General features: G+C 37.6%; 2 protein-coding genes across 6 annotated transcripts in view; one reads left to right on the plus strand and one right to left on the minus strand.

Annotated features, from left to right (window-relative positions):
• Positions 1-2,126, plus strand: part of SHTN1 (shootin 1) — a 67,005-nt gene extending 64,879 nt beyond the window's left edge. For 4 of the 5 annotated variants that reach the window (XM_030030864.2, XM_030030863.2, XM_030030865.2 and 1 more), the window contains one exon: positions 554-2,126. In XM_030030864.2, coding sequence (XP_029886724.1) covers positions 554-764 — 211 coding nt within the window. In that variant the 3' untranslated portion in view covers positions 765-2,126. The remainder of the gene's footprint in view (positions 1-553) is intronic. The other variant, XR_003925799.2, reaches the window with a different exon arrangement.
• A 642-nt stretch (positions 2,127-2,768) lies between these two features.
• Positions 2,769-25,120, minus strand: ENO4 (enolase 4). The gene is made up of 14 exons (XM_030030868.1): positions 24,950-25,120; positions 22,346-22,474; positions 20,934-21,124; positions 18,675-18,814; positions 16,419-16,588; positions 16,059-16,190; positions 14,526-14,591; positions 13,771-13,833; positions 11,517-11,684; positions 9,600-9,725; positions 7,095-7,290; positions 6,046-6,113; positions 5,365-5,482; positions 2,769-3,266 (listed from the first exon to the last, which is right to left on the minus strand). The coding sequence occupies exons 1-14, from the start codon at positions 25,118-25,120 to the stop codon at positions 3,094-3,096; spliced, it is 1,911 nt and encodes a 636-aa protein (XP_029886728.1). The 3' UTR covers positions 2,769-3,093.
• Between the last annotated feature and the right edge of the window lie 761 nt (positions 25,121-25,881).

A 25,881-nucleotide genomic window follows, 5' to 3' on the forward strand; every position in this document is an offset into this window, starting at 1 on the left:
AAAATCTGGTTACGCTGCCTCTACCTCCCTGCCATGGTGCAGAGTGTAGTACAGGGAAAGCCCCGCGCAAGCTGCTCTGGGACGGAGGTGTGGAGAAGTCACGTTCTCCTTTCAGGCTGCAGGACTGTTAGCCTACAGACTACAGGAACTGGCAGCATTTTCTCTGAGTGCAACTGCTCTGTTGGACATGGGGGAACCTAAATCCAGCTCTGAGATGAGCAGAGAGAAAATAAATTCCTGAGACTATCTTTAAACTGATTCTTTCATAGTCTAAGGATTTTTTCAGTGCTTTGTGAGTTCATTTTTCCTGTTAAGTATGTTCCATGGCTAGCTTAACAAATGATTCAGGAGGAGTAAAGTGACTGTTGCACTTTGTGTGCTACTACCTGTATGTAACTGCTGTCAAATGTATGAATCTATTTACTAGTGTAGTAGACCTGTCCTGGTCTTATGTGCTACTAATAATAGAAATGCTTTTCTGTATATTTATATTCTTTCTCCTAAATATGTGAACTGTTACCTGTATTCATATACTTTATTCTTTTTCCTTTAGATCAACTAGTCATACAGAATTGACAAGAAAAGCTTCTAGCAGTGAAAAAGAGACAGAATCCGTTGTAGTTTTAGATCCTGTTTCTACCAGTGGGGATCAGACGTCTGAAAACACGCTGAATCAGAATAAAATGAAAGAAGAAAAAAGGAAGCTGCCACATAAAGAAACTAATGTTGAGAAAATAAAAGAAACAGACAGTTCTAACTGTTAATTGTTATTCTGAAAGGCTGTAACTTTTGGGAGTCATTATCTGGACATGTAAATTGCTTAGGTGTGTTACTAGGGGCTACGGTCTGTACTCCAAACAGTTTTCAATAATATAGATTGAAATGGTCTTTTGTATGCAGTTTTGTTATATGCATTAAAGTATTAAATAACTATGTATCACTCAGAATCCCTTTCCCATTTTAATTTAGCAGGTATGGTTATTATTTTCTTAGATAAGAGTCAGTTACCTTTACTTTAAAACTGTATTTGAAAAGGCTTTTAAAGTTATCCTTTTATTGAGAAGCTGCCTTGTTAAAGGTCTGTTCTAAAGCTTGCCAGAAGCCCCTTGCATCCCTCTTGAATTGGACACATTTGGGTTAGACCCTATGAAGGTGATTACACACACATCAGCTTTAGTATGAGGGGTATTATTAATTATTAAAAAAATCAGCGTTTAGACACATTGCTTTAAAAATATTTTGATATCTACTTAAACCAAGATCTTGTAGGTCTCCTTACTGCTGTCTCCACACACGCCTTTGTGAGGAAATTAAAAGCACAAGCATAACATTTCTGTTTCAGATTCCTCAGCGGACAGCTAGCCCAAAGACTGAAAAGCAGAGGCAGTGCAGCATGTCATTTGGTACCAAGACTTTGATAACGATAGCCAAAGTCAGAAGTTTGCGGGTTGAGATTGGTGCTCTCATTTGGATGAAAAGCTTTTCAAAGGAGGACTTACCTCCTGGTTTTTGTTTCAGTGTTACATAGCAAAGTTTGGAACCGCTGCAACCGGAGTTTGCGTTTACTGCTGCTGCAAAAAAAACCTTATGCTAGGCTCCCGTGAGTATGGATCAGATTTGGGATTCAGTCATTGTAGGATTGCAAGTTATTTGGAATCACCATTTTGAGAACTCCCAGCTGAAAGCTCGCAGCACTAACAAATAAGCCTTTGCTTTGAGCCTGGTACACACTGGTGGCATTAATTTCTTTACTAGGTAACACTTTAGATGTCTGTATTTGATGACACAAATCCCAGTTTCCCTCAGCCCTTATTTCCTATGAAGACAGTGAGATAGGTACGTAATTGATTTGCTCCACTGCCAATTCGCATTCCATTGTAGTCTCTTTTTAAATTCAACACAGTATCTCGTTCTTTTATAATGAATGAACAAATGTAATCAGGGATTTACCTAAAGATTGGTGTAACTGAAATTGGGTGGTAAGGTACTTGAATGCACTTGGAATATTTTTTATTTAATGATTTGAAACAGTAATAGCACTGAAGGATGAATGTTCTGAGTTTGTTGATTTGGCTCTGCATGCAACTGTCTGGTGCTTTTCCTAAAAATAAAAGTATAGTAACGAGTGTGGTAGTTTCACATCTTTTTTGGTGTTTTTTGCATGTTTGCTAAGAAAATCTTGGACTTGATCTCATTACTGAACTACATTATAATTCCTAAACTTGGGGAAATTTGTCTCTCATTGATATCTTCGTTTCTGGGGGGGTGGTTGGTTCTCGTGGTTTTTTTCACTTAGGTATCTGTTACACTGAATTTAAAATGCAACGTTTTATATATGTATTTTTCCTCCAATTATTGCTGCTGTATTATATGTTCAAATTTTCAAATTATACAAAACCCAGAAGTTTTCTAAGAAGTATTTCTTTTACTTAAACTGTTTGTTACCTAGGACATAAATTATTTATCTTTTCACTGTTGCTTATTAAAAAGACTCCTGACAAGTTTCCCAGACCTTGTGAAATTGACTTGTTATTCCCTGCCTCCGACTGAAGCAAGCTTCCTAGTGATGCCAATTACAGCTTTGTGTCCTACATTTGGGGTTTGCACTGATGCGCTTGTATTGATAGCTAGCTAGAACTGGAGCAAAATTTCCCTCGTAGGCTAGATCTAAGAGCAGCATTGAGGGTGTGTGGGGGGATGGAGCAGCATAACAGTCAAGGCCTTTGTTTTTTGTAAAATGTTTTTTTTACTGTTTGTCAATAGCTTGCTCTTTGTATGGAGAGAGATTTCAGCTTTCCCAAAACAAACATTTAGGTTTGGACTGAACACAGAGATATTTGTTTTGTCAATTTGTAAATACAGCACAGAATTTTGTGGTGTTTTCAAACTAAAGCCACTGCTCAGTTAACTTGGTTTCAGCTGAAAGCAGTGGTCTCCTGGGAAAAGAGAAGCTAGTATCTGAATGCTTTTAAAAATGTTTGGCTAAAGTGCTCAAAAATAAATGGATTAAGGAATAGTTAACATACGAATTTCTTACTAGAATTTATTTTAATTTTTTTTTTAGAAATTTACCCAAAAGTTAATGTTGACAACCTAGGTCAGTGTGCTGTTCTCTGGGAGCTGAGCAGGCAGGCTGCGAACCTGCAGGGCTGGCTGAGAGAGCTGTGGAGGCAACGAATCCTGCTTTGGGGGAGGAAGTACATCGGAAAGTTGTTTTTCTGGCTGTGGTTCTTCAGCAAAAGCAATAAATTCAAGATTTGCCTCACCTGAAATAGAAGAGAAAAAAGAAACTCATTCTTATGTTTGCTGTAAACCCGTTTCTTGTAATGTTCTCTGGTGCACTTGGATTTTTTTAAAATGCCACGTGATGCTTACAAGAGTCTCTAAACACATTTAAAAGTCTGGTCCTTAGAAACAAAGGAGCGACAGTCCTGCACTTTGATTACAGGATTAGGGCGTGGCGCACAGCAGCCTGAGCTGGGATATTTATTGCATTCCCTTCTTCACTAATCATCTCACCTTGCTGCCCGTTTTTCGAACACCCATCTCCCTCTGCACTGGTGCTCTTGCAAAAGTTCCCATCAGCTGACTGTGCTGCTTCTCTACCCCAGCCTTTAACAACTTTATGTCAGCCCACGTTCGCGTGTCGCTCCTGTAACTTACCGCTTCAGCTCTCGTCTCGCTGCTATTTTTCCCAGTGCTGTGACGCTCTTTCCTCCCTAAGCTCGCCACCTAACTCCCCGTTTTGCCACCTACACAATGCCCACCCCATCACTGACTACGTCTCAGCTATACGCGTTACTTTTCAGTAACGGGCTGGCGGGTCTGTGCTTCAGCTGGCAAGCAGTTCACACGCACCCTCCGGATGAATCCGGCGGCTGAAACACAGCATCGGCACCGGGGCTGCCGCTTAGGCCGAGGCTCCTGCGCAACCCGAATTACTCGTGGGGAGAGGGGGCAAGGCAGCAGGCGAGCCGAGGGCGCCGGTTGTCACCGTGCTGCTGGGCCCAGCTGCGTGCCCCGTTCAGTCACTCCTGGGGGGGCACTCCTGATGGGTCAGTGTCACCTCCCGTCGATGAGCCACTTACAGAGCCCTCTACTTCTCAGCTCTCCAGTGTATTCCGTAGCTCGCGGCCCGGCCAAATGAAGAGTTTGGTATGCAGCTCAGACATGCTATCTCAGTATTTCCCTGCTGTTGATTTAGTTATTGGATTTTATTTCTGCCAAACGATTAATGGCTTCGGGAATTGTTGCTATTTCATTTTATGAGATACAGGTCTAAATATTTGTCAAACTGGAGCTCTTTTGTTTAGACTATGCCATTTGAATAAGGAATATATTAATACTGCTGAGGCAGTTAAAATTCATAGTTCTATAATTATCCGTCTTGTTTTTGAAAAGTGCATTCTGTGAAACTACTTTCTTAGCAAAAGAACAATTTCTGTCTATTTTACAATGATTATATATGAGCAAGGAGGAGATTTTGAAAACTCAGAATATTTTCACTAAAAAAAAAATTTAAATAAAACATTTGTTCTACAGTATGCATGTCAAGTGCTGCTCTCCTATGTACAGAACACTGAAAATTATTAGAAACAAAAGGGTAAAATGACTTAGTTCTCCTTGATGTTTCTTTTTCTTAGGCATAACAAATTCTTGCAAACCCTTTCCTTCCTTTCTTCCTCTCCTTGTCTCTCTGCCTCCCCTTCAGACTGTATGCCTTTATTCTGTCTTGATTGATACCTGAGCAAGTGAGAAGTGGCTCTAATGAACTGTCAAGCATTTAACAGTGTAGCATATAGCGTAAAAAGAAGATGCAGATCCTGAAATGCAGGCAGATGCATACAAGTGGCTAAGGCTGAACGTGCATCCTCGACTTCGGTTTTATTTAGTGCTTACCCGTGCAATTGTAGCTTTCCAAACACATTTTGCTGGGAAGGTAACGCACAAAGGAGGGTTGTGAAATGAAGTTTTGTTAGCAATATATGTTTAGGGGCTCGAGGGAGGTGGGGTATTTGGCCTAAAATTCCGTTTTGGCAGCTTTTCGGCATGTTATATGCATGGTTTTTGTTTTGTTCCTTTTGCACTGTGGTCTTCAAGACTCCAACCAATTAATTCTGGAAAAAAAGCTTAATGTAGGCTACTCCTCAAGAAGGGGTCTATTTTAACATTCAGTAAACAGATAATCCATTAGGACAACAATATACATTGTGGCAAGTGCTATCCTAGGTTTTTTTTGTCAGCACTTATTTATAGTCTTTTGATTTCGCTTCCCTCCTGTGGTGCAGTTTCAATCATTCTCCCTCCAATCTTTGTTCTCGTATTCATTGCAAGCTGAAAACAAAGTAAGAAAGAAGCTCATACGTAGCGTTCTATTCTTGGCCAGTTCTTCCTCTATAGCAAGAAGGCGGTTGTATTTGGTCACCCTTTCTCCGCGGGAAAGACCTCCCAACTTGATAAACCTGGCACCCAGTCCAACAGCCTTAAACGAGAAAGTGCATATTTTAAAACTACACGGTTTGGGAAGTGAAGTCATTCTTAATTATTAAGCATGCTATCCTACTTCTAATTTAACACTCTTATCTTTCTACAGATAAAAACCCTCCTCTAAGTAGAAATAAAATCTCTTAATGAAAGATTTGTGGATGCAAACAGTAATTTTCACTGGCGTATGAAGTGAAATTTTATTTGCAAATGTAGCTTTAATACAAAAAGACTAAATATATTAGTGTTCAGAATTTTTGCCTAAAATATTATTACTACTCAGAAATGTTTTAAGTAACTCAGATTTTTTTATAACCTAATGCAACCAAATAGATCATACACACTTTTGAATATACTCCCGGCTTTGGCAAATTTCCTGTGTGTTCTCTTTAAACTCCAAGATTAACTCTCTGTGGGGAAAAAAGGCAACTCTCTAGAAAAAGCCCATTTTGTAAAGCGTTATTTCTTTCTCAAGCAGAAACAGGCTTTCTCCTTAAAAAAGAGTTCATGTTAAAAGCAGTGTTTTGGCAATTCTGCAATTGAACAGCTTTCAATACTTACCAGATCCACAAGGCTATCATCAGAAGATTCTCCATCTGGACTTCCTAATATGGTAATATGTCTTTGACCTATATATAACGGGAGTGTAAAACCTTCATTAGTGTATATTTTATATATTCAGCACAGAAATTGTTTGGACTTTTCATTTTTTTCTTTACCCTTGAGCTATCTAAGCTTAAATACAAACAGGAGTAAAAGCAACAAAACCCATCTCATAGCAATGTAAACTGTATTAGTTTGTTACATTAACATTACATATTATTTTCAGCATGGATAAGGGAATATCTAACAACCTATCCTAATTTCTGTCTCTCGCTGATCTGTCTGGTAACGTATTCTACAGGCTGGGAAGCTGTTCTATTTATTTTAAATGTGCTCCTTCTTACCAGAGTAATGATTTTTCTTCACTACAAAAAAGAGTTTACCATCCTGACTGAATTAAATCTTTACATTGCTATTTACTTGCTTCGATACAGTGATTCTGGGCTTTTTGAAGGAATAAGGAAGGAACTTGGATATATTAGATCTGTCCATCTATTCCTTGGGTATAAAAATGAATAAGGAAAAACTGATACAAAGAGAAATCTTACATATGAAACTGCACAAGTTCTTAGTACTGTTACCACAAAGGCTCAATAATATGTAGTCAATAATCTACATAAACTGCAATTTTAAACTTTTGGACTTGGTTGGATTTCTTAATTATTAATACTAGTATTAGTCAAAATTCAGATTACTCAGCTACATCTTTTTTTATTTTGTCTTATTCTGATATCTAACTGTATGACACTGAGCTGCAATGTCAAAGGGCACCCACATTCAAAGCATCCACAGTGTATTAATTTACTATAGTTGAAGCCTTGAATGCTGTTTTAAGCTCCCGAACAGAGATTTGTGAATGAAAACATGAATTCTAGTTTCTTCTGACAAGCGCTTCCTAAATTAGATGTAGCAATAATTAAATAAAAAGATGTAAGATTTACAGGTGTAGCAACACTATTTATTGAGTTGCAGGGTTTGAAAGTCAGCCTTTTCCCCTCTCTACTCACCGTCTAGAAGTCCAGTAAGTTCTATGAGGTCTGATACCTTAGTTTGGTTAATATATTTTAGGACAACACCACTGCACATTGGTATGTTTATGTTTTCATCAATTTTAGGTTGGGAAATATATTTGGCAGCATCTTCAGCAATCAGGTAACATTTGGAACCAAGAGCACAACATATGTTATTCCATTGCTGTCTGTCCTGCATAAACAATCAATAATAACTGGAGTTTAAAAAAGTAAACTGAATGAAAAGCCTAACTGAGGAGATTAAAAAAAAAAAAAAAAAAAAAAAAAAATATATATTTGGATTTAATCCTAAAGGTACCTTTCATATAAATATATTATATTTTATACTGTATTTTAAATCTGTCCACCTAAGAAAAACATACCACTGGAATTTTGCTTGGCTTTTAAGATTTTGCTAGAAAACATAAATTCTAATCTGGAATTAATCCAAGCTAGTTGCATACAAGTATAGTTTAAAATATTTCAAATTAAATTAACTAGGAGTTTGCTATTTTGATTTCCTTCCTGCAATGTATTTAATTTAATGGAATATTCAGAGTACTCATTCTTGTGTTAATATTTTAAGTGTCATAATATTTGTTTGAATATAAAATAATGAAACAGGAGGCAGTCATAGACTCAATGACACGTATCAAGACAGGATGATCAGAGCTGTAAGACTGACCCATAGGGAACAGGAAACTACAATGCTCTCTTTCCAGCAAAGCTCCATTTTTTTAGGGTCTTTGTTTCTTGATTTTAATGCACTGTCCACATGGTACTGAGATTTAAGGATAAATAAAGGACAAGGATATGTAAATAATTTGAAAGAAGAAATTTATGAATTAATTTGCTTTCTTTGTGTCCACAGAATGCAAAGTTCTCACATTAAAAAAATTACTTTTCTAGTTAATAATTCTGCCAGTAATAATTCTTGGTCTGCAGATCAGAGAGACTTTTGTATCTATATAGTTGCAAACTGTTTAAGGGTCCATTCCTATAAGGATTTCAAGCCCACATGTAAGTGAAAATGAAGTTTTTGACACCTGAACAAATGTTAAAACTTAAGCACTAAAGTGGTCTGCTGTCTGGCAATGAATTGTTGAATTGGTACCAGGGCTAATCCTTAAGAACCTAATTATCTGTGGCAAAGATGTGGCATGGGTAAACTGTAGATTTGCGAGGGGGGGAGGAGGAGGAAAGGCATCTCCCTTAATAGTGTTCTATTTCAAACTGTACTTCACTACCTGTTGTAATTCTCCTGCAGATTTTCGTATTGCAAATATGTTTCTTCATAAGAATTCTCAAGGATTCTCAGGCCTGGCAGGAGTGGGGAATAATCTGATGTTTTGGAACATGGGTAATTCAGAGAGTCAGACTGAAACAGTGCAGGGAGGCAAGGCTAACCAGAGTGAGGTAACAGTAAACACAGATATTAGAAAAATGAACTTTTAAAGTTCCAGTTAAGAACAAAATCAGATGGATTTTGCAGTTCATCTGTTTTCGAATTATTGATTCAGGCACTGGGCAGATGCACAAAGACAACATCACTTTGCATCCCCCTTCAATCACAGTCTTCATGTTTTGTTCATGAAAACAAACCCCATGTACTTATTTTAAAGAAGATAAAGTGTGTGATTTGACAGCAAAAGCAAATTTTTATGAAGTTGTGCAACTGCAGAATCTAGGTCTACAGTTGTAGGTTCTGCTACAATTAAGTTTTTATCTTTTTTGTAATAGATGGAAACTTAATCTTTTATGTATAAATGCTAATATTTAAGGTTATGCAATTTGTTTCTTTCATCCATCTATAACGTGATAGCATGCTTAATAGTATTCTACTTTATCGTTGTAATCTATTGGCCACACTAAATTAACTCCTCTAACTTTGATCACAGTGGTAAATACACAGTATCTTACTACCATGTTAAAAATTCTGCTGAGCATTGCTGCCAGTGACAGGTTTGTTCTGGCTTTGGGTATAAATCTCAATCATAAAGAATAGCAGCTATAATTTTTTTAAGTGATTCTAAGGCATATACAATTATGTCCAATTTTTAGTTCCTCCCATATAATATAATATAATACAATAATATAATTTATATATCACTTGAATTTTATAATTTTGTTTTATAATTTGAATTATTTGTTTACATATGAAAGAAAATGTAATAAAAATGACAGTGGTTTAGCAAGTAGAATCAGAAAAAAAAACCCAATGCTTGTAATTCTTTAAAATATTTGTACTGACCATATTCTGTTCATGCCAGTATTATTTTCTGTCAGGAATTATGTCAAAAGTATAGAAAAATTTAGAGTTACTGTCAATTACAGATATGCAAATGAATTGTTAAATACATTTTTATAGTGATATTTTTGTGCTTAAAGACTCTGAAAACAGAAGCTTCATATTTTATATGTTTTGTAAAAATGTGAAAAGTTCAGTGATATGCCACTTAACAGTATTATCAATTTTTCAAGGACTGCGCTGTGGTATCTTACCTCTTTTCTTAAGGGATCTATTAATGCAATAATAAAAGGAAATTTATTGATCAGTTCCACATACATGTCAACCATTTCGTCAGGACTTTTGAACATTCCAGTGAGTACTTCATATTTTCCTTTAACCTAGAAAGTAAAGTAAAAAGCATAAAAGATAAGGAAGGTAATACTTTAAAACCCAGAGTACTAACGTAAGTATAAAGATCTTGTGACACTAGTATCTCTATTAAGGCAGTGAATTGTGTGTTCTTCAATAAGCACACATTCACTTGTCTACTTTACTCTATGTCTAAGTGGTCAGCACATTGTTATAGAAAACTCTGCCTAAAGTAACAGTGGGTTCCAGTGGGCTCATGCCGAAGTCTCTGAAAGATGCCACTCCCAAAACAAGGGAGATCTATTTCAGCATTTTCTAGGCAACACTGACAGTTTTACAGTACTTTATCACAAAGTTAGCAATATTTGACATTTTTATTGAATCTTGCATGAAAAATCTCACTTTTCAAAAAAAAGTTAATTTTTTGTCCTCATTTTCATTAAGAAAACACTGCTAGGGGAAAGGAGTGCACCCTCAGTGCTCAAAAACAAGACACTGCCTTTCTTTGCTTCTTTCCCCTTTCAAAAAAAAGACTAGTTTAAAACTAGTCTCATCATTATGGGAAGCACAAACCGCAGCATGTGAGGATTATTAAGGGCACACTGTCAAACTGTGCCAGAATACCCACTGCTTTAGTGACTTTAACAGTTCAATAACAGAAAGTTACAGAATTACTGATAATTCATTGTTTAAGATTTTGCTCATTCTGATATCACAGACTGTTAGGAAAGCAACTGCTTTCACAAAAGATATTAGTAATGGAAGGTTTGTCACTGTAGTACACCCAAATACACAAAATCTCATGAGATATTAAATGGAACAGGAAGTTTCTCTTTCTGCTTAGAGAGAAACCTGATTGATCTTGGAACAAGAGGCAAGAACCTTAAGACTTCAGCTGGAGATAAATAAACTTTGTCAAATAAAAATATTGAAAAATAAGAATTAAAAAATGAATGTTGATACACAATGAGATGAATGTTAGTGGATGTACAAACATTCCATGGTAAAAATACACAAAAAGGTCAAGGTAGTTTGAAGTACACACATGTAGTATAATATAATGGAGAAATAAGCATCTAGTGGTGTGAAGGAATTACAGAAGTATACTTGTGTAAGTAATTTTGTGTTCTTCATCCTTGAAAGCAAGGTGGATAGAAGATAATTATTTCATTTATACCTTGTGGTGAAAGGAAAAAAAAACAAAACAAGACAGGATTTGCCACTTAATACTTTAATTCAAAATTGTCTCAGATGTAATGTGAAATGAAGCTGGTTTGTTAAATAGAGTATGTAGTAGATGGTTGCCCATTAAAACAGTTCACTGTATTTGACACAGACTGATCTGAAAAATCTTACTGAATAAATAGAGAAAAGGAATAAACCTGGCTGATGCATGCAGGCTTATACCATTTGAATGATTAAAGTTGAATTATGGAAGTAACAGAGTTGCTGTAGGCAGGACACAAGCTGTAACGGAGGTCTGCCTTGGTCCAGTGAGCCTTATTCCACACAAGGTGCACCACCAGTATTCTGGTACAGCTGGGGAGGAAGAATACATGCATTCTCTCTGCTCCCACTGCATCAAGCTACCAGAATGGTGTCTGCATGTCTTGTCCCCTTGCTCTCACAGTCCAGTACATATCCGCTACACTTGTAGGACTGATTCAACCATAATTTATAAATGCAGAGACAATTCTTTTGCTTTGCTTGATTGCTACCTTAAAAAAAAGAGTTAGAAGCAATGTAATAACAAATGAAGTTAACAAATAGCTACATTCCTTTTAAAAAACAAAAAAAAATAGTTATAGAAAGTAACTTACGTAATCCATTACTTCATGAGCAGCACAATTTATTGCTAAGTGCATGTCTGTTCCTAGCTCCAGACCTATATTGTTGCAAGCTGTTTGCATTAGGAGTAGCGGTTGTTCTAGATTATCACATCCTGTTATTAGGCAACCTAAGTGTGATATTCTTTTTAAGGCTTGTGGCTGAAAGTCAAACAAAAGTAATCACTTTATTTACATACATGTATATATATAATATTTATATTTATATTTTTCACTGTCATTTCAGTCTGCATTCAGTCATCAAAATATAAATCTGTTCTCAGAAATTGCATTGGCAACTTTAAGGACAATTCTCTATGAATGAGGGGTAATCAAGTGCTAATGAATAGTCCTTGCAAATACATCTAGTCATGTAGTTCCCTCTCTTATATGGCCAGTATTGCTTTACAAAAAGATTTTAAAAGCACTCTTAACAACCACCGAGTTGTCATGGATGCTATGTAAAAGACCATCCCTTTGCCACAAAAACATATTCTCCACTTTTAAACAGCTTTTACTCATTTATCCTCAACTACAACTTTGATATTGCCTCTATGGAGTGTTAAGAAACACTAGAATCTTCCAAGACGTCTAGAAGGAACAAATTTCATAGAGGGGGGAAATACCTCCAGCAAACTGCATGTAGTTGTCTGCCTCAGGAACAGTGTTCCTGGACACGAGCCACAAGCAGAGTTGCATTGAGCAAATATTTCACGTGTCCTTCTGTTGTCAGGTTTTTTGTAGGTTTTTCAAACACTGATTTTTAATTTTAAAGTCTGTGAATTTGGGATTATAAAGAATGACACTAAATTGCCCAGAAAGCAGCAGGATATAATCCTGAGTTAGACTGGAGAAGTTAATTGGAAGGCATTGGTTTTGACAAGAGTTAGAGAACTAACTACAGCAGACAGAACAGAGGCCTAGCTACAGAGGATATATGAATGTTCCTTCACATAAAAAGTTAGGAAAAAAATGCAGGTCAAATTGTTATGAGATTATTTTGTAGCAATCTGCAAGGAGAGACGATCTATTTGACTTGTTGCTTTTGGAACACTAAGCTGCAGCAATAGACAGCAAGAAATGCTGCAGTTTCCCTGCATTTAATGTGAGATAGAGGTTAAGTCTACATTTTCATGTAATTTTCAAGGCATCCATATGTTGTGCCTTGTTACATTTTATTAAAAGCATTGTCTATCTTTATAAAAACATTTTTTTCTGTCTAGTCTTTACTTCTATAACCTAAACAAGTTGTTCTTCTTCACTGCCTAGTTTGTCATTTTTCCTTTTTTTTTGTCCCAGAAAGTTCAAACTAACATGGTGCTTTTATCAGTTTAAAATTCAGTCTCATTCCTATCTCCTTTAGTTTTCTCCTATTGAAATAAATGGAACTTTTTCAGAGAATCTAGTGCATTGTTTCCTTGTGCATATCTTAAGAGTTATTTTAACTTGCAACTGCAGTACATATTCTGATAAGAACATGGAAATTACCCACCAGGAAAACATTGGCCAGCTGCTTAATGATGATGAATTTTGTGTTGTTTAAGCAACAAAAAAATAGGAAAACTTTCATTCATCCTCTCTTTTGTGTACTCCATAACAGCAAAGATTCTCACCTGAATATTTTAGTCATCTCGGAATGGAGAGCAAAACCAGCATGGCACTTCCCTCCCACTATTTGGAAAACTCATCTATAAACAACAGGTTTTGAAGTGATAAAAAAGATCATTTGAGTCATATAAAATAATGCCCTGTGCACTATTGCAATTGCTGCCCTTTAGCTACTGGTTTGTATCTGCCATTATCTATAACCTCAAACAGGAACTGGGAGCTTAATGCAGCATGATTAAGAGGGGAGTTATGCTCCCAGAGTTAGGAAACAGCACAATATGCAAGTCTTACAGGTAATTGTTTTATGGCCTACATGATCAAAAGGGCATGTTCTCTGCTGGTGCTACAGGCCTGCAAAATGCTTATCTGGATAATTTACCAGGATTGATTTCTATATGAGAAAAATGACCAGATTCCAGAAGAATTTCCCCTTTCTGTTATTGTTCCACAGGAAGGGAGGGTATAGTCAGAAGAATCCAAATTATTACGTAAAATATAAGTATTTGGAATATTTAAAAGTCTTGCCTTGACCTTTCCAAAATGGTAATGTAGATTAATGTTTCATGTCTTGAGAACATTTTGGTTCCCTGCTGTTGTTAATACCTCGCTGAAGGCTTAAAATGAAAATCTCTTTTCTTACCGGAGCTTTCTTCCCTGTGTTATGTGCTTTGCCTTTCTTACTGTCTGCTAGTTGAGGACTGGGCTGTTGGGAGTGAAAGAAGACATCAATCAATTCCATGGAAAAGTCCAAAAATGACAGAGACACCTCAGAATTAAAAAAAAAAAAAAATTGACTGAATTTTGTTCTAAAGAGATTCCAAATATTTAAGTTAGGAACTAGCTTCTGTTTTGCCTTGAATACTATCAGCAACTATCCAGTTTTATTTTGTGGTGGTAACTCATTTCAAATGTTTATTTCTATGTGGGCATCACACCAACCATCATTCGTTTTTCAAAAGACTCTCACCTAGCCTATCAAAAATACAGGGGATCTCAGAAATTAGAATCTAGACTCTGTTCTTGGAGAAACCCAACAACCTCGCTTTGCAAAAAGCACGTGCACATACTGAGATTGATATACTACTACAGTAATAGTAGCTTGAGTAATACATCAAGTGTGTGTGAGACTTAGCAAGATCAGAACCATATATTATATATTCACTGTGATACGATTCACTCACTTCAGGCAAACTGAAAGTCTTACTATGCTTCGAACAATTTTTTATTCTGTCTTTGTTAATTTAACATCACCAAATGGCCAGAGAAACACATCTATTCCGTGCCATAAGACTAAGCCTTATAACAGGCTAAATGTTCCACGTTTAAGGTTAAAAAGACAATAGTAGTAGAAAAACCAAATGAAGTACATCACATTATTACACATTTTTACTGTACCACTTTGCCTGGAGGGTCCAACAGTCTCATAATTTCTTTCTGAATAACCAGAACTCTTTCTATGCCCTGAAATTAAACAACAGTGATCTTCAAAAGAAAGATAAACTATTTCATTTCAGCAGCTTAAATCAGAAGAGAGAGAACACTTATTCTAAATGCAGATCTTCATATAAAGTCATTTTAAAAATAACTATAATAGACTTCCTTAACACAGTCCCCCCACCCACAAAATGCAGTCAAGTGTCCAGTGATAAAGGGCTAGTAGCAGTGGAATGAACAGAAGTATTTGATTGTGCTGCTGAATGGGATGGCAAGAAAAGTAGTCTTCTTCCCCAAAAGGAACCCTTCCCAAATCTAACAAGTAAGCAATATCTGGGTCTGTGCAATATCTGAAAAGTGGGAAGATGATAATCACTGTTCACAATTGTGACTCTATCTACAACTTTCTAACTGAAAACTCTGACAAAATTGAATGTATTTACCTTCAGAACATTTCGAGGAAGCAGGGAAAAAATTGCTGTCTTCATTTTAAACATTGGGGAATGGAGGAACACTCCAATCAAATGAATCCATTGCTTTTAACGCAAGACTCTATCCTTTTCAGCTGAGTTAGTAAAAGTTTAACGCTAACTTAGTAAATTACATTTCAGATTTTTTTAAACTGTGCCAGTAAAGGAATACTGAAGGGGGCAGAAGTCAGTCACAGCTGGCAACACATCAACACAAGACAAATGGGTTTTTGCACTGCAGCAAACAGCTTGCTCCTCTCCCATGAGCACTAGGAGGCATTATGTCTTTGAAAGATACAGAATTAGCAACCTTATTAAAAGCTCTTGGTGACAATTCTAAAAAGTTAAAGGAAAAGGAAAAAGAAAGAGGATCAAGCTCAGCTATTTGTTCAGGTCACCAGCATACAAAGTAGAAATCGCAGCCCTACTGTAGGCATCTTGTGCAGATACATTCTTTAATGCAACACATGGCTAAACAAAAAGAGAGGGTTGATCCAGTCTGTCTCATCCATCCTTCCTGCTCCTTGAATAGATTTTCTTCTGCTTTGTATTCCCTTCTATCGTCACAGTTTCATTTTTTAAAGCAATTTATTCCCAAAGATTTCATGCTTTCCTGTGAATGTTACAAGTATTGTTTTGTATGCTCTATAAATCAACTGATACTATTTCTAATCTACTAATGTAAAATCATATTCTAAACAAAACTAAAATCTCTTACTGGTGTGTAACACAATTCCCTTACATCTTCTTCGATGTACTGATTTTTTCCTCTATACTAACACATTATTTTTAACTTGAAATCTTCATGTATCTTCTTTTAAATCTTCATCTATTTACTTCTTTTAATGTTCCTTGTGTTAGAATTCTGCACTAACGTTTGTTAAAACTTGGGCCTTGCAAGCAAACAAGAAATGAAAAACACAGTTTTTAAGGACTATATTGAAAAGATCTATATATTTACGTACATATGTAGTTTATACTAAGTCTATAGAATACATTTATAAAAATGAAAACGAAACAGTACCTGTTTGAGTGATAACTGAACTGGTGGTATAAGCATAACTTCTTTCACTAATTTCAGTTTTGCAGGTGAAATTTTTTCACAGTTCAACAGAGTAACCATTGGGAGTGGTAGTGTCATTTCTTTAGGTGAATCCTGTAATTGGGAGTACCATGTGAAAATAAAAATGTTAAAAATCAGAATAATTTCTTATATATTTTAATTATGGCACAGGGTTCAAAGACTGCTACAGGCAACAGTTTTAAGGGTGTATTCTATGAGGTATATTTAATACTACTGTCACAAGGGACTACTGGCTTCAGAATTCTAGAATAATTGTGATAACTGGGATAAAATAAAATTACAACAGTCATGTGTATCTACCTGATCATGTTTCAGCAGTGCAATATGTAAGTACAAGGGGATATGGCTAATGGTGGAACCAGCCTTAGCTATGGCAAGTGATGTTCCCCCAATGGCTAAGCTGCCACAAAGCACGGATTCAACGGGTTCTGCAGGTGGGATCATTCTCTCTGCAACTGCCACCTTCTTTCCTACAAGACAGAGACCAGTAGCTAAGTATTTTCTTGTTTAAAACATATGCTTATGTATCACAGTTATATGAGTAAATATGATATTGCCATTTCAGTATGTACTCAATGTATTACAAAACAATCAGTTCTTATTTTAAACTTAATCTTGTCAGTTGTTTTATACGAAATGACCTTACAAGTAAGCAAAGTATCTGTCTTCGCTCTGGTGTCAAATGTATTTCAAATCTATTTCTTTTGGAGACCTTTCAGCAACTGAAATCTGTATTTTTATTTACCTAGGTTTATATCCAGTAACGTTACATCATTTTTAAGGTTCCTTTCATAAGCATGATTTCAGTATTCTTTATCGTCCTCCCTGTCTGCTCAGCTTTTGCATAAACAGCTTGGAAGATTACATTATTAACCTGATTGGGAGTACACATACCTGATTTCTTCTAATAATGACTGTGAAAAAAATTTATGCCTATTACAGTTGGATTTTCCAATGAGAAAACAGGTCTTTTAAACGTTCCACATGCCTAGTCTTGTTACATTTTCAAAATAACTTATTTCCCTTTCAAATACAGTGGAGTAACTTTTGCCAAAATGCTTGAAACCCAGCAGTTCCCACTATCATATTTATTGCCTACAGTGCTTACATAAACATGTACAGTAAGCACCTATGTGAAACTGAAATAAGCAGTCTGATTCTCAAGAATCATATGCATTGGGGACTTTATAAAGGTGATCAACTACTTTGGTTCCTAATAGGAGTGCCGTACAAGTTTTGATTTCAATAAAATATAAATACTACAGGATACAACTGCTATTTTATGATAAAATGTTCTTAATAGGACCTTAATTGGATATGCAGATTAGATTATATGTAAGTTGCATACTATACACAGATCCTATACCTCTTACATTGAGGATGAAGAGCTACACACATAGACACTAGTAATCAAGTACTCAGCAACCGTGACAAACTGTGGTGTTTTGCACAGATCCTTTACACTACACTACTTTGTAACCTGCATAAATTAGAACATAGATGCTACCTCTGAAAGCACCTGCTACTGGAAGTCACTATCTGTTAGCGGTCTCCTGTAACAACCAGTAGCTTTATAATCATTGGCTCCTAATAGTCAGGTATTGATTCTAACAGTAATATTACAGTCACTGTCACAAACAAGTATAAAGAAAACACAATTAGTGAAAACAAGTAATATATGTATCAGCAGAAGCTTGACTAAAAGTATAATATACAACATGATGGTATCTACATAGACCTGACAACTGCAGATGTTACATTTCAGGTCAAAGGTGAATTTACTGTGCACACATCTAACATTAACTGGTTACTGATAGTATGTAACAGTTGAAACTAAACTGACAAGAATAATTTGCCAAAATTTTCTGCCCTTCCAATAAATGATAAACCTTTTTTTTCTGAGGCTAATACATATATGGAGGTAACATATGGTGCTTTTTTCCTTTGGGGGTTTTTTTTGGCTTGTATACTTGCCCTATTTCTCTACTCTCACACCATTTTTTCCTTTAGTAGGATAGTTTGCTTACTTCTTTTTACTCTATACTGCCCATCATTCCCACCTCATCCCCTTCTTTCTCTTTTGCTCTTCACCTTATTTCCTCCTTTTCTCAGTGTTAGCAAGAAACTTCCCTTCCTCCCTCTTTCCATTCTTTTCAACTTCTATCTTAATTCTATTTCCATTTTCCTGTTCAGTTCTGTGATTCCCTTTTCTTTCCTTATCATTTTCATTTTTGTTCTTCATTTGCATCCTCCTCCATTCTTATTCCTCACTCTGAAGAGTAATAACCTCCTGTCTAAGCCAACTGTAAAACAAAGGCAAAAACTCTGTTCAACCAATGCATGTGAATGATGAGAAAACTCTATTTTCCTCTCTCTTATTTCTGCAGTAGAAACTGCTGTGATCAGAAAGAAGATTTAGGAGAGTAACCAAACCCTTTGAACATGACTGTGTCGTGTTCTGAAGCATTCTGTGTCCACAGAATACTTCAGAAAGTATTTTAGCACCTTTATCAATATCTGTATTGCAGAAAATATTAAAATCAAATAAACTAAAACCTGGTTTTGCTGCTTTTTTTTTGCCAGATAGTGCTGTTGCTGATGCAGTGCTTGAAGTAAGGGCAAGAGTGGCTTCTGCTTCTTCTCCTTCTTGATTTTGAATTTCTTTTTTTTCTTCTACCTTTTTTCTAAAGTATTCACTGAGAGGGGAAGAGGCATAAAGATTACTGGCTCAAATTATTGTTAGACATGTGACAAGTAGACAGAGGATACAGACTAAAGAACATGCGAAGAGGTAGATTAAGGGCACCTATCTGATCTTCTGCCAGAGAAGCTGGAGAAGTCAATAAATGACATTATTTTTGTGGTAGTCATCTGCAGTGCTGATTAAACAAAAAGAACCACAAGCAAGTATTATAAACCTTAACATGCACTTTTCAAATCACACCAGTTTGAAAGTCAGCTCTGGGCAGACAATCTTAGTGTGAAGGTTGTATTTGCTTTGCATGGGTAGTAACGGATCCTGTCATAACTTCATGACATACAACAGCTTGGCCTAAGTTGCTAATCCAATAGGTCAGTCGTATACTGGTTATCTAAGTGGCTGCAAGATCATAAGTGGCTTGTCCTTGTTTTGGCTGGGATAGAGTTAATTTTCTTTCTAGTAGCTGGTACAGTGTTATGTTTTGGATTTAGTATGAGAAGAATGTTAGTAACACCCGGATGTTTTCAGTTGTTGCTAAGTAGTGCTTATACTAAGTCAATGATTTTTCAGCTTCTCATGCCCAGCCAGCAAGAAGGTTGGAGGGGCACAAGAAGTTGGGAGGGGACACAGCCAGGGCAGCTGACCCAAACTGGCCAATGGAGTATTCCATACCATATAACGTCATGCCAAGTATATAAACTGGGGGGAGTTGGCCTGGGGGGTGGATCGCTGCTCAGGAACTAACTGGGCATCAGTTGGTGAGTGGTGAGCAATTGCATTGTGCATAATTTGTTTTGTATATTCCAATTATTTTTTAATTATTATTGTAATTTTATTATTGTTATTATCCTTATTATTTTCTTCCTTTCTGTCCTATTAAACTGTTCTTATTTCAACCCACCAGTTTAATTTTTTTTTTTCCCGATTCTCTCCCCCATCCCACTGGGTGGGGGGGAAGTGAGTGAGTGGCTGCGTGGTGCTTAGTTGCTGGCTGGGGTTAAACCACGACAGGCTGGATTTCAATTACATGCACGAAGTGGAAACTGCATACATGGGTCACAGTCACCCAATTCAGGCAACCTGAGTATGTAAGATATATAAAGTAGTGTAAACAATACATTAAAATCTTATTTAGACTCACTTCATTTGGAAGAATTTCTTTCCAATTGAGTCCTTATTCCCTTCATCAAGGTTTCCCCAAAAGCTAATCCATGTGGAAGGTAATTAGATCTGTTTGCTACAGTCTGTGTTAAGTGCAGCAGCCCAACCGCTACCCCTACAGCAAAGTGTCATTCCCCTCAGTGACGCAGCTGAAAGAGATACTTCCAACTACACAAGAGGATGACAGGCCATATTACTGCTTCCAGGGTGAAGAAAGCCATAATGTTGCCAGGTAACTCCTCTAATGTTACGGTACAAATACATTCAGATACATCTGTTATACTTTTACCTTACACCTTTTTTTCTTATTAAAACAAGACACATTTCTTTGAATGGAAGAATATAGCCATTCTTTTTTACTTTGGGATGCTCCAAAGAAGAAATATTTATATGAAAACATAAACACGGATGTTTACTAAAGAAACTATGTTTCCAAAGAAACTAACTGTCCCAAGTAAGAAACCTTTTGAAGTAGCCTGCTCAGAAAGAAGACTCCACCAGAACCTGAAAACTGTATGTATATACATGTTTTCTGTGGATTAGCTCAATGCAGAAGACACACACACACAGGCCTTTCATACCACTTCCGCTCTGCAGTGCAATGAACAGAAGAAGTGGAGTCGCAGTCTGAAAAAACATCCCCACTGAATTAAACTGGCACTGAATGAGTTTCTTAAAGTATTTGACTGATGAATGTATTTAGGCTTTTTTTTCTTAAAGACCCTTATTTTTGTATCCCATGTATAAAACCTTGTAAAAAAGAGCATGATTTTCATATCATAATTATGAAACAAGCAGGAAAAAATATAGTGCAATGTATCAGATATAGAAATCACCTCTTAAAAATATATAAAAAGTAGAAAACACTGAATATTCTATATGTTTTTCATTTACAATATAAATTAATGGTGTATATTTCAAATGCAATGATTTGCATAATATGCAAGACCTACCCAAGAACCTTATCAACTTTACACTGGTCAGTAGGCTTCAAGCCTCTTAACATTGTGTTCAGCGATTCATTGACCCATTCCACAGCAGTGTTAACAGAGTCATTTCTTTCTCTCTCATCAGCTTCAGCTGTGTCAGGTAAAGCATTTTCAGATATTTGAGAATGAGAAGACATTACAGTGGAACAAATCCTCTGAAAAAAAAATTTAAAAAGGCTTAAAACACTATTTAATTTCTAACTTGGAAATGTCATTTGAAAGACTAAGAAGTCTATGTCCTTACCAACTCTACAAGTACCTATCTCCAAATTTACTGTTTGCTCCACTTACTTACCTTTTTTCATCCAGCACCTTCTTCCTAGTCTCTCATACTTTGGTAATCACAGATGTTATTCAAGTTCCTTGACCTAAATTATAACTACTTAGGTAAAAACCTCCTGACAGATCTGCTTTACACTTATATTTTGTTATCAGAATAGAATGGAGCTATTTTAAAGACCATACAGTCATTAGGACATCTTTTACTGCAGCTGTTGGTAGCCTGTCATAGCATGACTCATCTGCATTCATGCTTAATGCCATCCCTCATGATCAGTTACATTTTGTCTTACTTAGGTAATTTAAACTTGTCTTTCTGTGCTGCTGAAGAATAAACAATACTTAAGAAAATTCACTTAATGAAGACATCATTTACAAACATCACAGAGTTGCCTGCATTAATAGTATTAACTTTACATACTGTGAATATCTATGAAATTATATTTAATTCAAGAATGAAGTGAACCATAGTTTAACTGAGGGAAAGTAGAAATAATTACTCCACAACAGCTAGAGTTGCAAAGACAGTATCTTGAACATTTCAGGTTGGGGGAGACATGACAATGCACCATCAATTTTGCATTGCAGGTGCTAGATGGATATGTTTGACTGAACTATCATGCACATCAGCCCATTAGCTCAGTCTAAAAAAGTACCTTTACCGATACTGTGTTTTTCACCTGTACTATATTTTTCTGAAACAGTCATACAAATAGAAATATAAGGATCTGGAAAAAAAAAAAAGTAAAAGGAAAATGAACTTACAGGGCTAGAAATGGGGTGTAAGGAAAAGCTACATGATCATTAAGACAGACAAAAATTTAAAATACAAAGATGCACTGTCACATCCCACTCATAAAATAAAAGATAAGTATTGTCTAATTCATGGAAAATACATTTTTTATAGTTGCTGCAACTGTCTAACTTTTCATGACAGTTTTTTTTCTAAGTTACAACACTCAACTATTGAGTCACAAGGATTCATATCCTTTCATTAAAGACGGAAAATAAAATGTTCCTTAGGATGTAAGTGGAATGGTACCTCTCCCTGATACTGTCTTATTAAAATAAATAAAACAGGAAGCAGCAGCTCATACCTTCTCATAGTTTTTAACTGTACAGTATATTTCCACTTCTAATGTTGGCTGACCAACTCCATCAAGAACTTTTCTTCCAACTAATTTGCATATTACTGGAACTTTTGAAAATTTAGAAAAGTAGTTAGCCTTAAATGAAAAAGAAAGAACTTCATTAAAAGTCAATTTCTATGCAAAGAGGTTTTTATTCCATTAAATATATTTCAACCAAATCCACTACTGAGCAAATCCATTTATACATTCCGGTATTCAAAATACTCCTGTTACACTACACATTTACTTCTATATTATCTGCTTAAGAATGAGATTCCAGGGAACAGATCCGACTCATATCTAAGCATGGAAGTCCAAAGCCACATCCAAGTTAGATGAAAGTGTGTTTTATTTGGGAAAGTTAGTGATGAGTATCAGAATCTCCTTAACCCTCCTAGAAAACAGGTATTTGTCCGAAGCTTACTTGGCTTTACACCGAAAACCAAAAATAGTCATTGTGCTACTCATGAAACTCATTTCCATTAGAATTCACATAGCCTCCACCTCCTCTGTGCAGTGAGCTGCTATAAAATAATAATTTTGTCTGTGGATAAGATCTTGAAAAAATATATGTCTCTTCTCTCTCATAAGAGAGAAAAAAGATCCTGGACAAGAGAAACTCTTAGAAATCCATAAAAAACCTCTACTAGATCCTAATGTTATACTAAAATTCCTGTAGCATGCTTTCATTTATTGATCTATTAACAAGGAGTTATTAAGCTTTAAAATAATATTGTAAATTTTTTTCCCTAACAAAAATACTAGAAACAATCTTTAACCAAAATCCTCCTGCTCAGGAAAAGTTCTTATGTGAAATGCTATGCATAAAATTTTGTATGTGCTGCAGACGGGGAAAAACAAGGAGCATTTTCCGAATAAACTTCTTGCTTATAGAAAGTACTTAATGTCCTAGATACCTAATAATGTTTCAAGGTTGGTTCATCAAAGACATATGTACAGTGGCTCACGTGTCTTAACACTCAACCAATGCAATAGTAAAGATCTTCATAGTAGAACATTTAATCTGGAAGGAAGAGAAGCTTGTCAGCAAGCTCCTGAATAACAATAACCACTCCTTTTGTAGACTCCTCTCTTACAGAACATACTTGGTGTAAGGTTATTTAACACAATGACCAAACTCTCTTAATTAGAAGTGTTTTTTTGGTTGGACAGAACTTGAGCTAACGAGGCTGGCACAGTTTTAAGGAGTTGTCTGTATGCCATACCTAGTAACAGGACACAAGACAAGTGACATAGCTAGGGATCACTACCCCATGGGAAATCTGGGATTTTAGGTTAGCAAGCTTTGAGCCCTGCGAGAAAGGTGAAAACCCAGACTTCTGGCAGGCAGAGTTCTCCTACTTCTTCCAACGTGGTCTTTAATGGGCCTGTTGAACTGTCATCATCCAACTATGAGAATATATTCGTGGCTCCGTCCATATTCAGTGAACACTGATGTTGCTTTAAAAAAAGGCATTAAGTTGCTACCTGAGGTTTATTACATATTTCCTTACTGGTTTCATTCTTTTGTGTGGTATTGGAGACGGTCACCAAACCATGACTTACCAAATGGGAAAACTAGGAAACACTTATAGCTACATAGAAGAGGAACACACCAAATACCAAGCAAAGCAAGTACAGGTGTTGCCAGTTCTAGTCCCTTCCACTGGTGATGGCAAAACATCTGGGAGATGGGAAACGGTGTAAGACATAATGAAATGTTTCATTTCCACAGCCACTTTCACATCAACGAACAAACTAGAAATTTTTTTTTTTTCAGGAGTTGCTCACTATTGTAGTGTTGGCAATGCCTGTATCACCACTAATAGATTTTTCATTAGGACTACTGTCTATAGTACTTTGCCAGCTGGGAACAGATAAAATTGTTCCAATTCTTGACACTTCCACTAAGGCCCATTTGCTTTTCAGGAACTGCTGCAGTGTGAATAGCACCCAGCCTCTTGTTGCCACTGGCCCAAGACATCACGGTGCTGAGCAGCACTTTTATTCGGGACGTCCACCTGTGCCCTCCTAAGGCAACATACTTCGGTTTTGTGTCGAGATGAGCAGCCAGCACAGGACAAAAAGCCCCACTGCTGCAGAAACGTATTCAGCCCAGCGTCAAAGTGCCACTGGCCACAAACACAAAACCGTCGCGGGCCTTGCCTGAGTCAACGGGAAATTAGTTAAGCTTAATTGCAATCACAGAGGCGTCGAGCTTCTCGCAACAACCTCTTGGTTTATCAAACCCTTGGGGCCGGCAGCCAGCACCCCCCCCCCCTTGCCCGAGGGCAAGTACGGAGCCCGGCGCCCACGCCGGGTACCTGGGAGGGGGCTACGGGAAGGCCCGGTACGGCGAGCACCCGCGGGTGCCTGGGGGAGCGCCACACAGCCGCCTCCCCCTCCACGCCGTTCCTCGCCCCCTCTGAAGCGGGGCCAGGAAGGCTCCTGCTCGCCGAGGAGAGCCCCCTCCGGCCCCGCTCACCCCGCCGAGGGGCGGCGGCCCCTCAGGAGGAGCCGGGGCGGGCGGCGGCCGCCCGCCCGCCTGCTGCTTCCCTTCCCCGCGCTAACCAGCTCCCCGTAGAGATCCGCGGGGCGCAGGGTGAAGAGAGAATTGAGCGCTTCCTCCATCCTCTGCGGCACTCGGTGGCCTCGGTAATACTCCGCCGCTTCCCGCCGCAGCCCCTGGAGCCTCCGCTGCTGCTGGTGCTGCTGCCGCCGCCGCTGCCCGCCGGGCTCCATGGCGGGGCTGCGGGCCGGGCTGGCTGCTAGGCGACGGCGGCGGCCGCCCGAGCTCTCGCGAGAGCCGCGCGCCTGCCCCCCCCCCTTCCCGCCTCGCCGGTACCCTTGGGCGGGAAAGCCGTCCCCTCAGGGTGCCGCCGTCCCCTCAGGGTGCCGCCGGCCCGGCCCGGCCCGCGGGCTCCTTGGTAAACGGCGCTTGGCTCCCAGGGAGCCGCTAACGAACACCCTGCTCCTGCTGCGTGGCCGGGCCGGGCGTGGTTGGAGAGCCGGGGGGGGGGTTTAGGGTTGGTTTGGTTTTCTTAATGCCGTGCGGTGTTCGCGCTTCCCTCGGAGGCTGGTTATGGTCTTCCGAGCCAGAATGCCTCGAGCAGGTACTCTTTAGTTTTAAAAGTCTCTGAACAACAAAATTGTGTAAGATTATCGTCCTGAAAGAGAGACAGATTATGGTTTGTGAAACGTCTAGTGAGGATAACGCTGCAAAATGCCCCAGTAACTCCACTTCTGCGTTTAAAAGCCCTTTACTTTCAATGAAAAGAAACGTTTCACAACCTAAATGATCGTTTTTAGTCTGCAATTTCCTACAAAAACTTTCACTTTGTTACACTGTTCATTGGTAATTTTGTTGAAGTAACTGAAAATGGAGATACTTAAAAAGCTGTTAGCTGCACACTTCCTCAGCGCTAAAATCAATATGTGTAGACCTTTGCTCATTGTGTGTTCACTTCTGTAGGTGGGGTGATAATGAAGAAAAATCCCTACTG

This window comes from Aquila chrysaetos, chromosome 11 (assembly GCF_900496995.4).
Source record: "Aquila chrysaetos chrysaetos chromosome 11, bAquChr1.4, whole genome shotgun sequence".
NCBI classification, from domain to species: Eukaryota; Metazoa; Chordata; class Aves; order Accipitriformes; family Accipitridae; genus Aquila; species Aquila chrysaetos.